This window comes from Petaurus breviceps, unplaced genomic scaffold, assembly GCF_028583685.1.
Source record: "Petaurus breviceps papuanus isolate PSGF00001 unplaced genomic scaffold, PetGlider_PUasm1.0 140, whole genome shotgun sequence".
NCBI lineage: Eukaryota > Metazoa > Chordata > Mammalia > Diprotodontia > Petauridae > Petaurus > Petaurus breviceps.
Genome location: NW_027185698.1, coordinates 58,862 through 73,667, shown reverse-complemented (window position 1 = coordinate 73,667; position 14,806 = coordinate 58,862). Strand labels below are relative to the sequence as shown.

Below are 14,806 nucleotides of genomic sequence, written 5' to 3'. Positions count from 1 at the left end.
ACACTAAATAGGGTATCTCACCCTATTTAGTGTGTATTTCATTCCCTCCCCAAGCCAAATTCAATGAGAATAAGGTTGACTCATTCCCTTTTGCCTTCCTATTCTTCCCCTCCATTGTAACCATTTTCCCTTGCCTCTTCTATATGACATAGTTTACCCCATTCTGTCTTGCCCCATCTCCTCTCATTATATTCCTTTCTCACCTCTTAATTTCACCTTTTAAGTATCATCCCTTCATATTAAATTAAATTGGTCCTGTGCCCTCTATCTATGTATACCTGTAAACATATATACACATATTCACATATGTATTCATATGCCCATATACCCTCATATATAGACATATATATTTCTCTTCCTTTCAACTATTTTTATACTGACAAAAGTTTCATCAATTACAATTATTGTTTTTCCATGTAGGAATGTTAATAGTTCAACTTTGATTTTTTTTTTTCCCCTGTTTACCTTCTCATCCTTCTCTTGCTTCTTGTTAGATTTTCTATTCAACTCTGGTTTTTTCATCAAGAATGCTTGAAATTCCACTATTCCATTGAATCACCATATTTTCCCCTGAAACATGTTACTCAGTTTTGCTGGGTAGGTGACTCTTGGTTTTAATCTCAGCTCCTTTGCCCTCTGGAATATCATATTACAAGCCCTCTTCTTTCCATCTCTACTTATGTCTTTGATCCTGTGTTCTTCCAGGAACTAATTTCCTGAATTCCCTCCCCTGCCTTCACAGCAATCTTTAATGTCTCTACTGCCTGGCTGTTTTCCATTGCCTAGAATGCACACTCTCCTCATCCATGCCTCTAAGAATCCCTAGCTTCCTTCAGCACTCAGTTCAAGGACCTCCTTACTCCTTAATGAGGTCTTCCCGATTTTGCCATTTACCTTGTGTGTATTTTGTAATATCTATACATGAAGTTCCCTGATTGAATGAAAGCTTCTTGGGGAGAGGGACTATTTAATATTTTTCTTCATATCCCCAGTGCCTAGCACAATCCCTGCTACATAGCAGATGCTTAATAAATGTTTGTTGTGGAATTGCCTGCAAGCGTATGCTTCCTCTATCCTTTTAAAATTTCTACTTAATCCTGTTTTCCTTTCAAGGTATCTTCAAATATCTTTCCTACTTTTCAGTGCTAAACTTGGTGAACTACTCTGTCACTTCCTTACAACCCACTCAATTTTCACCCCCATCACTCTGCTTACACTTGTTCTGTCTAATTTACCAACAATATCTGGAGTTAGGCCTGTTTTTCTTTTAGGACTTAACTTTTTTTTTTCTCACTTTTTGGAGGGGAGAGGGCAGGGCATTTGGGGTTAAGTGACTTGCCCAAGGTCACACAGCTAGTGAGTGTGTGTCAAGTGTTGGAAGCCGGATTTTAACTCAGGTCCTCCTGACTCCAGGACTGGTGCTCTATTCACTGTGCCACCTAGCCACCCCAACTCAACTCTCTTCCTTAAGCTGTTTATGATACTATTGACCACACCATCTTCTTGGAGACTCCCTTATCATATTGCTTTCTCCTTTTCTACTTCTACCTAGTTGGATCAATGCTTTGTCTCATTGATCAGTTGCCCCCTAACTATGTATGACCCTTTATGCTATCTTAATCCACTTTTGTCTCTAGTCTCTCTTTTAGTGATCTCATTTTTTCCAATGGTTTCAGTAATCATCTCTTTATGATGACTATCTATGAACTCCAAGCCCCTGTCACCAGCTGTCTGCTAGATACCTGATATTAGTACCTCAAATGAAACGCAACATGGTCAAAATGTAACTTTTTTTTTTTAAATGTCCTTGCCACCAAATCTGTCCTTTCAATACTTTCCCCTTTTGTTGAGGGAAAAACTTATAGTCATCTAAGTTGGTAATCTTGTATTCCTTTTTATTTTGAGGGGGAAAGGCAAAGCAAATGGGGTTAAGTGACTTGCCCAAGGTCCCTTGAATTCGTCTTTGATTCTTTCCTTCCTTCTCCCTGCCTCTCCCCCTACCCTCCCCCCCTTCCATTTAGTCAGTTGCTATTCCCAATTGTCTTTCCATTCAGACTACTACTAATTTAGTTTAGGCCCTTACCACTTTTTACCTCTACTATTCAGTGATTTGTAGTTGATCCCCCTACTTCTACTGCCTTTCTTCTTCAGGCAGTTTTCCACTTATTTTATACTTGAATGGATCTTTGGGTATGAGTACTTTGTCTAGGAGTATTGTATTTATGAGTGCCACTGCAAGTCCTCTGCTAAGTGTCTACTTAATATGCTGTGTGGATCTTTGTGTGGATCTTTCTCTAGGTCTCTTGATAGTACGTGGATATAGTGCAGCACAAAGACTGCCTGTCTTTTTTCTCAATTTCACATTAGGATGCCATATTTGACATGCTTTTCAATTGGTAGTTTGATCTGGTCCATGTGTCCATGTATTTCTCCATTGTTTTTTGAGAGACATCATAATATAATCCTTGGGCAACTTTGTTGACTTTTGTAGCCATTCAGTATCACCAAAATAATATTCTTGTTACAAAAATGGGCGTTGGGGCCTCCAGCAAGGTGAGGGCACGTGTGGTTGTTGATCAGCTTAACTCATTCTTCTTACTACCTCAAAACAGAAGAAATGTTCTTTTTCAATTTCAATTGTAATTTCAATTGTAAGAACAAGAAAAAAATATAAGAAAAGTTTCCCCACAAAGTTAAATCTTCTAAAATTAGTGACAGAAGGCAACTCAACAGGCCTGTATTTTGAACATTGACTATGGTAACATCTGTTCTTTTCCTTTCTTGTAAATGATCTTGTCTGACCCCTTTCGGAAAAGTGTTTTACTTGTGCCACCCTGTGATGGCAAAAATGTATGGCCATGGAATGGTAAGGGACCCATGAGCTATTGGTAGCCTTAAGTACCATCTTCTGCACAAAACCTTTACTGAGCCCCTCAATTGCTAATAACACCCCTTCCAAACTACCCCATATTTAGCTAGTTAGTGTTTATTTTCCATACACTTATATATACTTTGTTTCCCTCATTAAAATGTAATCTTCTTATAAGAATTGTTTCATTTTTTGTATTTGTATCCCTAGCACCTTGGCAAATACATAGTAGGCACTTAATAAATTCTTGCTGCTTGAAAGGGAAGGTATAAATTTGGATGCAGTCATCTAACCATGGAGTTTTCACCTGGCAGATATCCATTTGCACTGTTCCTAAATCCTTTAATATGAGGAAGTCATTAAACTTGTCTGTCTTCAGTAATCTGGACGATAGAAGACACAACAATTGCTGTGACAGGGAATAAGAAAAAACTATGCTCTACTCCTGGCACAAACACTGTGTGATCCTGTGCATGTCACGTAACCTTTAGTTGCCAGTTTAATCATCTGTAAAATAATGGGATTGGACTTGATGGCTCTCAAAGGGCACTTCCAGTTCCAGCTTTATGAAAACTACTTGTTCATATGTATTGACCCCTTTTCTATTAGAGAATTATAAAGGCTAAGATATGTTTAGTTGATGAAAACCACTTTGAAGCAGAAAGCTCTTGAAGGTGGGGTGGAGCTAGCTGGGAGAGGGGCAGAGACCAAGAAAGCCTTCCTGTAGGAGGCGCTGTTTGACCTGTTTTTTTAAAAGGAAGCCAAAGGTTGTTGAAGAGAGGCAGCATTCCAGGCATGAGGGCAGCCAGTGCAGGGGCATGGAGACAGGAATTTGTGAGGAACAGCCCCTATGCCAGCATAGTTGAAAGAGGTGTAAAGCATTAAAAAAGCAGGAAGCGGCCAGATTCAGAACATTGTTTTACAAAAGACAAAAGTGTGATGTGTGTTAGGAATCTAATATGTTTTCATTATTGTGGAAACCCCTCCTAGTGACATAAATTGCAACCCATCTCTTTCTGTCTTAGTTATATTTTTAACCCAGTAGAGTATAAGTGAGCTTAGAAAAGTAAATTTCATTAAATACAAATTAAAAAGATTTTGCACAAGCAAAACTAATGCAGCCAGAATAAGAGAAACTGTTGACTGGACAAAATTTTATTAAGTATTTCTGAAAACTAAATTTTATAAGAAATTAATAACCAAGGACCATTTGAATAGCTAGCATTTATAATAATAGCTGGGACGTGTGTGTGTAAAGAGAGAGGGAGAGCAAGCACAAGCACTTTTAGGGTTTACAGAATGCTTTGCAAATATCTCATTTGGTCCTCACAGCCCTGGGAGATAAATTCTATTATTCTCATTTTACATATGAGTGAACTGAGGGAGACAGAGGTTAAAGAAACTTGCCTGGGGTTACACAGCCAGTAAATATCTGAATGTGGATTTTATTTCAGGTCTTTCTATTCATCGTGTTCATACTCATTTTCTAATAGATAAGGGACCAATGCATATGAACAAGTAGTTTTCATAAATCAGGAGTTGGAAGTGCATTTTGAGAGCCATCAAGTCCAACCCCATTATTTTACAGATGATAAAACTGGCAACTAAAGGTTAAGTGATGTGCATAGGATCACAACATTGTTTTCCATTTAAAAATTTTCCCTTTAAATTCTGTGCTGGACTGGTCATGTTTCATCATGGTGGCAAATAGCTTTAGCACGCATTTATCTTCCATTTTATACTTTGTTTTATAATTAGTGATCATTAAATAGGTAATATCTTTCAAACTGTATAGAATCTTTTCAAATGATATGATTTTAAATTTGTGTTGGAGACACTTTGAGGAGAACCTTTAAAGTTTTACCAAATCAAATAGTTTTTTAAGGTCAAACATGCATGGTATCATCTTGTGTTCCCTATACCTTTAAATCATGTGACAAAAATGTGGTATACTGTAAATATCATTTGAAAAAATTCTGCCTGATCCTTCCTAAATCCTTAAGTTTGCTCTTATTATGTATGTGATTATTCTTATAAAAGACCAACTCCTCAGCCAACATTTAAAGCCTTCCACAGTCTGAATCTTACCTATTTTCTCTTGCTATTTCATATCACTCTCCTTTATATATGGTGTTGCAGATTTGGTAGACTTCTTAATCAAACATTTAATTTATTTTTCTGTGATGAGTTTACACCAGCTGTCTACTATGTATGGAATACAACCCATTCTTATTTTGATTTGTCAAACTTTTATAAGACATAATCAGGTGACACATCCTTCACAAAGGCTTCCCTGATTACCCTCAATTTTTAATGCCTGCTCTCTTATTTAGTCGTTTTTGTCTGTGTTTTATCTCTTGAGGTAGGATATAATTATTCACCTCTAGGACAGGGGCTATTTCTTCCTTCTCTCTTTTCCACCTTCTTTATGTTTATTGGGTCTAGCATTATGCCTTATACAAAATAACCCTTAATAAAATATTTTATTTAACTAAATGAGAAATTCCTTTTAAGGGGTTAAAATACTCATTTTTATTGTTTTTCAGCCCGAAAGACTCAGATGATACTTGTTTGAAAGAAAATGATCTTTCCTCATCTTTGAAGCATTCTGAGATAAGTGAAGAAAAACATAAGTTGGGGACCAATATTTCTTCATTTCAAGAGAATATGAAGTGTTTTCCTGTAGTAGATTTAGAAAAAGGAAAACAAGAAGTAAGTGCCATTGAACCTTATTTTCAGAAAAGTGCCATTCTGGAATCTGGAGAATGTGAATTAGCAAATTCTGAAAATGAAGAAATATTAGATGAAAATGATGCAGAGGAAGAAAATGTAGATATACCTACTGAAGGGCAAAATATTAAAATAAATACTTCCAGATCTGAAGAGAATATCATGATGAATACTTCTTTTAGTGAAGGAAATCAAGACTCCAATAGACTTCCAAAGAAAATTGAAGTCCAAAGTGAAAACTATGTATATAGTGAAATATCTGCTGAACCAGAAGTAATAAATGAAAAACAGTTGATGACACAAAGCAATTCAATTTCAGAAAAATCTCCAAAGCATGAATTAAATTTTTTTGGTGACTGGCCAGTGGAGAAAACAATGGGTCAGAGAATCAAGAGGAATAAAAAAACTGAAAAAACCTTATCTGTTCAATGTAATAGAGAGTGCAATACTCTTGAATCATGCATGGAAATAGACAGTGATATGCACATAGATATAGCTTATGTCCAGCAACAAGAACCCTCAGAAGAAAGTGGAGAGCATATCAAGAATGTACAATGTAATGAGGCTCCAGAATCCTTAAGCAGTTGCAATGACCACAATGCATTTAAAGATGGTGAAAAAAATGTATCAGAAATACTTGATAATGAAGATTGGCCTTTATCAGATTCCTTAGCTCAGAGAGAGCACAGATCAAGAATGCCAAAAACAGATTTAAATGAAGCTCATCTAGAATCTGAAAATTATCAGAGTATGAATGAAACATCTTTAAAAATAGCAGATGTGTTTTATGGGGTCTTGGCAAATCATGAAGACCAGAAAAGCTCAACTCAGGAAAAACCTGAAATTTTATCCTGTGAGCCTACCAGTGAGAAAAATCACGAACGCCAACTGTCTTTCACTTTTACCTGCAGTGATCCCACTCGGTCCCAGGTAGTGGAATCAAAAGTTGCACCTGAGTTTTCAGAAGGGAGGCCTGACGAATTATCTTTCCTAGATGTAGACAAATGCTCACAAACTGAACCACGAGATTTTGCTCTTTTGTGGAAAATAGAAAAAAAGAAAATTAGCATTTCTGATTCGATCAGAGTATTAACAGGAAAATTAGATGGATTTAAGCCGAAAGATTTTAATGTTAATATCAAATCAGATATTCAAGAAATAATTCCATATAGGGTAATGTATGATAAAAGTACATATGTAGAAGAAAGTGAACTTACTAATGCTGACGAATCTGAAAATCTAAATACTCTTTGTAAGATTTTTGGCTCTTTTTCATCTGAAGCACTGAAAGACTTGTATGAGCGGTGCAACAAAGACATTATTTGGGCAACGAGTCTTTTGTTGGATTCCGAAACAAAATTATGTGAAGAGAATGAGGAGGAAAGTTTACCTGAATCGGATGATGATACACCAATCGAGCAGTTTGATGTAAGTGCATATTTGAAGGAGATTATCAGCCATGGAGGGACTTCCAGTTCCAGTATACCAAAAAATGGCCATGGAAATGGGATGGATCATGTTGATACACAGCTTAGCTGTGATGAAGAAAGTAAAAACATTGGAAAAGCAGACATAAAAGATATAAATACTGAAAAATCAGAATTAGTTACAAGTATTTTATCCAGTATTGTCAGAGAAGTAAGACACACCAATGAAGTGCCTTCTAGCAGCAATCAGACAAAACTTTCTGACTCACATATCGAAAAGTCAGTTTTAGATATTTCAAAAAATACCGTAAATGATATAAACTTTAAAAATATGAATGAAATAGATGGGGAATCTTTAGCCACAGAATTTGGTTCATGTTCTTTACAGGTTTTGCCTGATACTTTCAAAATTCCGTCTGATACTTTAAATGAAGAAACTGGCATTATTGAATATTTTGAAGGAAAGAAAAATGAAACTCTTATAAAAGGTGATAAGAAATTTCAGGTGCCTGCAGAGGGATATATTAATGAGGATAAGCCAGAAATGGAAAAAATCGTACGTGCCAAATCACCAGCTAATTTGCCAGGAGGGATTAATGAGGAAAGTAAAGTACCTCACTGTGAAGTAGAGAAAGCTGAGATTTTGAATTCCACTCCAACGAAACCTAAACCTATGAATATAGACTGTTTGGAGTTGGCATTGCCTCCTGAATTGGCCTTCCAGCTCAGTGAATTATTTGGGCCTGTTGGCATTGATTCAGGTAAGAAATAAATTTCAGGTGTATGTATACTTAGAGATGTGGGAGGTTTTTTTTTGTTAAACTATGGAAATATTTTAAGACTATTCTTGTTTTAGAAATAGAAAGGTTACTTATTTAATTCTAGTGTGATATTGTTAATATTATTTTTTAATTCCTTGTATATTTGTGGGGAAAAAAATTTGGTAATTTGGTAGAACTTTGAAATAATTGGAGAGGCGTTGTGACCTAGTAGATAGAAAGAGCTGACCCCAGAATTAGGAACACCTGAGTTAAACTCCTGCTTCTGACACATTGATTTTGTGGTCCAAGACAATTTAACCTCAGTGTACTAGGCAGTTCTCTAACACATCAAGTTTCAAAGATGATGCCAACCCACGTTTGCAGAATATATACAATTTCATATATATATATATATATGTATATAATATACATATTATATATGTATATAATATGCATATTATATACATATATATGTATGTACACATTGATAATATATTTGTGCATTTCATGTCAGTTATGGACAATAGATCAACAATTCTTTTTCTGATTATTATTTTCATTTGACTTAATCTGGTGCAGAGCTTTTTGTTGTTGTCCTTTGAGGTACTTATACTATTAGGTTGGGTGGAATTTTTTTCTTTTTCTTTTTTTTTTTGGAGGGCAGTTGGGGTTAAGTAACTTGCCCAGGCTCACAGGGCTAGTTGTATTTGTTTGTTTGTTTGTTTGTTTGTTTGAAGTGTCCAAGGCTGGATTTGTACTCAGGTCCTTGAGTGTTGGCTCCAGGGCCGGTACTTTTAAAGGCACTCTATGTTATGGACCAACAGCAAAGGATGAAATTGGAAAGTTTTGCTTAGATTTACAATAAAACTTAATTAAAAAGCACTAGGGAATAAATGGGAAAGTAAGGGAAATTGTATAAATATTAACAAAAAATATAGCAACTCTTTTAGCACATAGGAAAACCAATAGCTTTTAATAATATCGTGAGTAGCTTTATGGTTTACACTAAGCTTATGATTCACAGACAGCAGTCACTGACTCATTACTGCTTTGACATTTTTAAAAATAGAAAAATAATTAGTATATTTTCTTTTTTTTTTTTCCCTCCAAAAGGGTCTCTAACAGTTGAGGATTGTGTCGTTCATATAGATCTGAATCTGGCTAAAGTGATTCATGAGAAATGGAAAGAATCTATTATGGTTGGTAGGCCTCTTTCTTATAAAATGTTAATTTTGTATCTATTTTGACTCTTTCTGTGCATTTTTATAAAATGACACATTGTAAAGCATGAAGGAATATGTGCTTATTAATTTTTCAGAGATAAATCTACATTCTGCTGGTGAGTCTTTTAGGGATTGTTTTTTCTCCTGTAACAATACACTGAGCAGTTAATACCTTTGAACATGAACTTTTTTTTTTTTTGGTCTTTATTAATTTGTTTACTTTTAGTTTACAAGAATTCAGTTCTGAAATCCCTTGAGTTTCAAATTCTCCTCCCCTCCTTCCCACCCCCCATGGTGGCAGATTCTTTAACATTAAACATTAGTCAGGTTGTAAAGAAGGATTATAGCCTATGGAATGAATAATGGGAAAGAGGAGACAAAACCAAACAAGAAAAAGAAAGAGCAGGTAGTTTGCTTCAATCTGCATTCTAACTCTGTAGTTCTTTCTCTGAATGTAGACATCTCTTTCCATAATGAGTCTTTTGAAGTTGTTTTATAACCTCACATTGCTAAGAAGAGCCCAGTCTATCAAAGTTGGTCGTCACACATACGTTGTGTTTGTAATTGTGTGCAAATTTCTCCTAGTTCTCCTCTTCTCATTCAGCATCAGTTTGTATAAGTCTCTCCAGGTAAATATTTCATTTCTTATAGCACAGTAGTATTCTATTACATTCGTATACCACAACTTGTTTAGCCATTCCCCAATTGATGGGCATCCCCTTAATTTCCAGTTCTTTGCCACCACAAAAAGAGCTGCTATAAACATTTTTGTACATACAGGTCTTCCTTCCACTTCTATGATCTCCTTGGGATACAACCCTAGAAGTGGTATTTCTGGGTCAAAGGGTATGCACTTATTTATAGCCCTTTGGACATAGTTCCAAATTGCTCTCCAGAATGGTTGAATCAGTTCACAACTCCACCAACAGTGCATTAGTAGATGAACTTGATTTAACAATTTAGGTGCACAACTAATTTTTTTTTTAATTTAAAAAAGGAGCCTTTTGTTACTTGATATTAAAATTCACAACGGTAATTCATAATTGAATTTTGAAGTATAATTCTTTGAAATTCACCAGAATAACTATGTGAATAGAATGTCTTTGGAATTTTAATTATTCTTTTTTTTTTTTAAAGTAACTTGCTCAAGGTTACATGGCCAGTTATTTCTGGGTGTGGTTCTGAGTATCTGAGCCTGGATTTGATCCAGGTCATCCTGACACTGGAGCCAGTGCTCTTAACTCGATGAGCCACCTGGCCGCCCCTAAGCAATTGGGGTTAAGTAATTTGCTCAAGGTTACATGGCCAGGTGTTTCTGGGTGGGTGCTAAGTGTCTGAGCCCAGGATTCGATTTCCAGGTCTTCTCAACACTGGAGCTGGTGCTCTTACTCGCTGTGCTACCTGGCCGCCCCGAATTTTAATTATTCTTAAGGTCATTTATCATTTATATAGTTATTTGTATAGATTTTTTTAAAATGCCCATTTTTCTCCCTTTATAAGATTACTTCTTAAATGAACAAAGCTTTGTTTATCCAGAGTTTAATATTAGAGATTACATGAGAAAAAAAAACTATATTTATTTTCATTAATGTTTTCTTTCATCCTCAAATTTTCTTTAGGAGCGACAAAGACAAGATGAAGTATCTCATGTTCTTGTTACTAGAGGTAAAACACTTTTATCTGAAAAGTCCCTAAATTGCAGTTCTCTTATGAGTAAAAAGATAGAAACATTGCTTGTCTTATTTTAAACAATATTTCACTTTTGCAATAATTACTACTTGGGGATTTTTCAGAAACATTAAAGTCAAAATATTTTTAGAAGAATTTAAAACTAGCCATCTTGAATAATGGTGAGTAACATTTTCATGTTCCTAGAAAAGACACTTAAACACTTCTGTTATTAAAATTCTATTTTTACCTTGATAGTAATTAGGTTTACCACTTGACAGAAAAGATATCAAGATTAAAATAACATCAAACTTATAATAAATAATGCAAGTCTTTAGTTGAGAAGTGTCATGGATATAAATGTTATCATTTAATGTGCTCACTGAGAAGAAATTAAAGAAACAGTTTATAGATCCTACCAGAAGGTAACCTTAACACTTCTTGAGCCTGGTTTAGTTTCAAGAAATCTGTAGCACTAATGAACAAACCCTGGATTGACTTCTGTGACTTCATGATCTGCCGGTTGTTCATTCCATCCTCTTCTTTGGAAGCTTTCCTAATCTCTTCCCTTTTGTTTAGAATGTGCCTTTTTTCCCCCCATTTTTGCTCCTGGCTGCATTTCAAGCTTAGGTATCTAAAACATTAGGTTTTTTTTTTTTTTTTTTGAAAGCAATCAGGGTTAAGTAACTTTCTCAAGGTTGCACGGCCAGTTTTGTGTGGGTGTTAAGTATCTGAGCCCGGAGCCGATCCCGGGTCTCCCGACTCTGGGGCTGGAGCTCTAGTTTGTTTTTTAAACTCCCCTGTTGTTGGTGTTGTTTCCCTCATGAAATTATATCATATTTACTAATCTATGTATAATATTGAATCCATCCCTTCTTCCCCTCCCCACAAAAATAAGTTTCTTGTGGGCAGGAACTCTTTTGTTCTTTGGCCCCAATATTTAGGACAGTGTTTTCACATAGTAGGTCCTAAATAGATTTTTGTTGTAAATTGAATTGGATGAAGACGTGAGCCCTCTTCTCACATTCTAGGAGGGGAGAATAAGACATGAACACAAATAAATGGAACATAAAGTTGAATGTGAATGTTTATGAAAGTTATGACATGGTATGGTATTTTATGAAAAGGAGATAGTGATCACTTCTCACTGAAGAGGATCCAAGGAAGGGGAGGTGGGTTTTCAGTGGGAGGGCATGAGCAGTATTCGGTTACAGTGAATTTTTAGGGGATATTCATATTTGTTCCTTTTACTGAAATTCTATATTTCTTCAAATAAGTAGGGTGTTAAAGAGGGCTTAGTAACTGTTAGTAGAAGCCGTTAATTATAACTTTATTTGTAATAATAGGACTGTTAGTATTTGTGATAGAAATCAGTCCTGCATTCCATTCCAAAGCAGATACACATTTTTATGGATATGTTCTTATATTTGCAGAGCATAGTCTGAAAATTAAGCTGGAATTGCACTCTTTGTTAACTGCTCTTTGTGTCTTTTCCTAACTTATGCTTGAATTTTGAGAAAAATCAAACTATTTTGTTGCTTTTGAAGATACTTCTGTTGTTGGGCATTCCAATACTGATACTGCTGAACAAAAATCATCTCAAAAAACAGGCAAAAAGCTGCCGAAGTGTCAAAATTCATCAGAAATGCCACTCTTCATGGATCATTGGAATACTCAGACTAAAAAAGTTTCACTCAGAGAAATAATGTCAGAAGAGATCGCCTTACAGGAAAAACATGATATGGTATGAATGTCAATTAGAATTCTGATTTAAGCCATTATCTCAGATTACAAGTAGATTTTTTGATAGGTGTGTGGGTAAAGAATAAATGATTTTTGTAGTAGTTAACAATTATTTGGTTTACAGTTTGTAGTCCATAGTACCATGGTGTGTTGGTTTATGAAGTAAGAGAATAAATATATATTTTTTGGTCTATTGTCAAAGCTGGGGTTTTTTACAGCCCTTCTTGAATATAATTTTTATGACAACAATATTTTATACTCCCAATTTTTAAAAAACCCTTCTATGGGGTTAATAAAAATCTAATTTTACAATTGTTTGAGCTGTATTTCCTTCATGTTTATCTCTAGAGAAGCAGGAGAACATGTTAGGGGAGTCAACCTAAGAATTGAAATTCTTTTTAAAGCAATTGGGGTGAAGTAACACAGGGGCTGGTGTTCTTACTCGCTGAGCCACCTGGCTGCCCCTAAGCAATTGGGGTTGAGTAACTTGCTCAAGGTTACACAGCCCGGTGTTTCTGGGTGGATGCTAAGTGTCTGAGTCCAGATTCGATCCCCAGGTCATCCTGACACTGGGGCTGGTGCTCTTACTTGCGGTGCTACCTGGCCTCCCTGAAAGAATTGAATTAAAATTGAATTTATTAAATTATTTTAATTAAAATATGAATTTATTAAATCCTAAAATCCCTTCACTTCTGAGTTTTTACTTGTCTTTTCATTTTTATAGTTACAGCTAATTGATGTGAAAAGAACAAAAATCCTTATTTATGGTTTTTTTTTCAAAATCTGAAACGTAGATATTTGAATTGAATTGAATCTTAGATATTTGTTTCACTTGCAAAGTCCTCTGCTAAGCTTTCTTTCATATTCAACACATGATCACTGTGTAGAGGGCATTGAGCCAATCATTGGGAGCCAAAACAAAATTTAGAAGGATATAGGAAGGAGAATCAAGACAGGAGACTCTAGAATGAGGACAACAGGGAGAGTGGTTTGTGTGCAGTGTCTTTTAAGTGTTTTTCTTCTGGTATCCACTGTCATCTGAATTAGAAAACTGGTTTGTTTCCATTTCAAATAATCTAAACATCCATCCTCTTTTGTAGAATGTCCCTTCATAGTAAGTAATATTTCCTGAAGCAGCCCACTTTGATTCATGCACAGTCAGTTGAGACAATTCATGGATTTTAATAAAAGCATAAAGAAGGCCAAAACCTCGGGCTACAAATTTTGAGACCTTTCACAAAAAGGAAAGCTGTTTTTGTTAAAACTTGTGTCTTTTTCACTGAGTAGGTTGTTCCTTGGTTCAGGAATAGAGGCACATCTGCTTTAGTTAAAAAGCAGACGAGATTCAGGGTTGTTCAGTGGAAAGAGTACTAGACCATGTGTGAAGAGCAATACATGGGACTGAGGTTCAGATCCTGTTTCTGATAATAACGATGTATTTTTGTAACCTTGGGCAAGTCAGTTAACCTCAGTACTTCAATTTCCTAATTGGAAGATGAAGGTTTGATCTCCGAGGTGTTCCGTCCAATTCAGAATCTACTATCCTATGATCTTTTCCTAAGATTCACTTAATACAGTTTGCCCCAGTATGGCCCAATCCTTGCTCTTCCAAAGGGGGGAAAAAGTTATTTTAACGTGAACAGAATTGTTTAAAGGGAGCCATCATATCAGGTAATTTATGAAATTATGAATTTTAAATTTATTAGAGGTCAGTAATACTATGACCTAGGTGGTCATGTTCAAACTACTAATGTTATTTTTCCATAAGATTAATTTTAAAATAGCTTTATAATCTGTATTAACAAAGGCCTAGGTGAAAATGATCCCTTTTCTTTCCCAAAGCTGCCTTCTACTCATTGTCAGTTCCAAACATGTTTACAATTCTCCTACATGAAAGGCACAGTCCTAGTTGTTGGGAGAAGTAAGAAGATAAAGTGAAACATAGTTCTTGTCGTTGATAAGCTTATAATATAGTAGAAAGCAACACTTCTAAGTAAGATGCAAAGTTTTGATTATCTATTGTAAGTGCAGAGTGAAAGCACTTGAGGGAAATATCATTTTCTGAAAGGATCAAGCATGTAAATTATTTTTTCTGGACCATGTGACTTTTTCTAGAATGTATGATTAGACGAGTCCTGGGGAGAAAAAGTCAATCAAAAGTCTCCTTTAGTTTTTGTTGAACGATGTACTTGTCACATCAGTTCACAAGAATGAGGGATACACACGATGATGATGCCACAGTGATCGCTATATTTTGGGATGGCAAGCGATAAGGGCAGGCATTATAATCCTCTACTAGCCCTTGGCACTCTCTGGACTGGGTCCCTTTGTATCTGCAGCCTTGGTAGCAGCAGTCATCCTTTCTCTTTAAGATTTCCTCAGGGA

General features: G+C 35.6%; 1 protein-coding gene across 5 annotated transcripts in view; it reads left to right on the top strand.

Annotated features, from left to right (window-relative positions):
- N4BP2 (NEDD4 binding protein 2) overlaps positions 1-14,806 on the top strand; it is an 83,228-nt gene that overhangs the window by 46,923 nt on the left and 21,499 nt on the right. For 4 of the 5 annotated variants that reach the window (XM_069068106.1, XM_069068099.1, XM_069068115.1 and 1 more), the window contains 4 exons: positions 5,416-7,787; positions 8,901-8,986; positions 10,630-10,675; positions 12,226-12,422. In XM_069068106.1, the coding sequence (XP_068924207.1) occupies positions 5,416-7,787; positions 8,901-8,986; positions 10,630-10,675; positions 12,226-12,422 (2,701 nt within the window). The remainder of the gene's footprint in view (positions 1-5,415; positions 7,788-8,900; positions 8,987-10,629; positions 10,676-12,225; positions 12,423-14,806) is intronic. The other variant, XM_069068131.1, reaches the window with a different exon arrangement.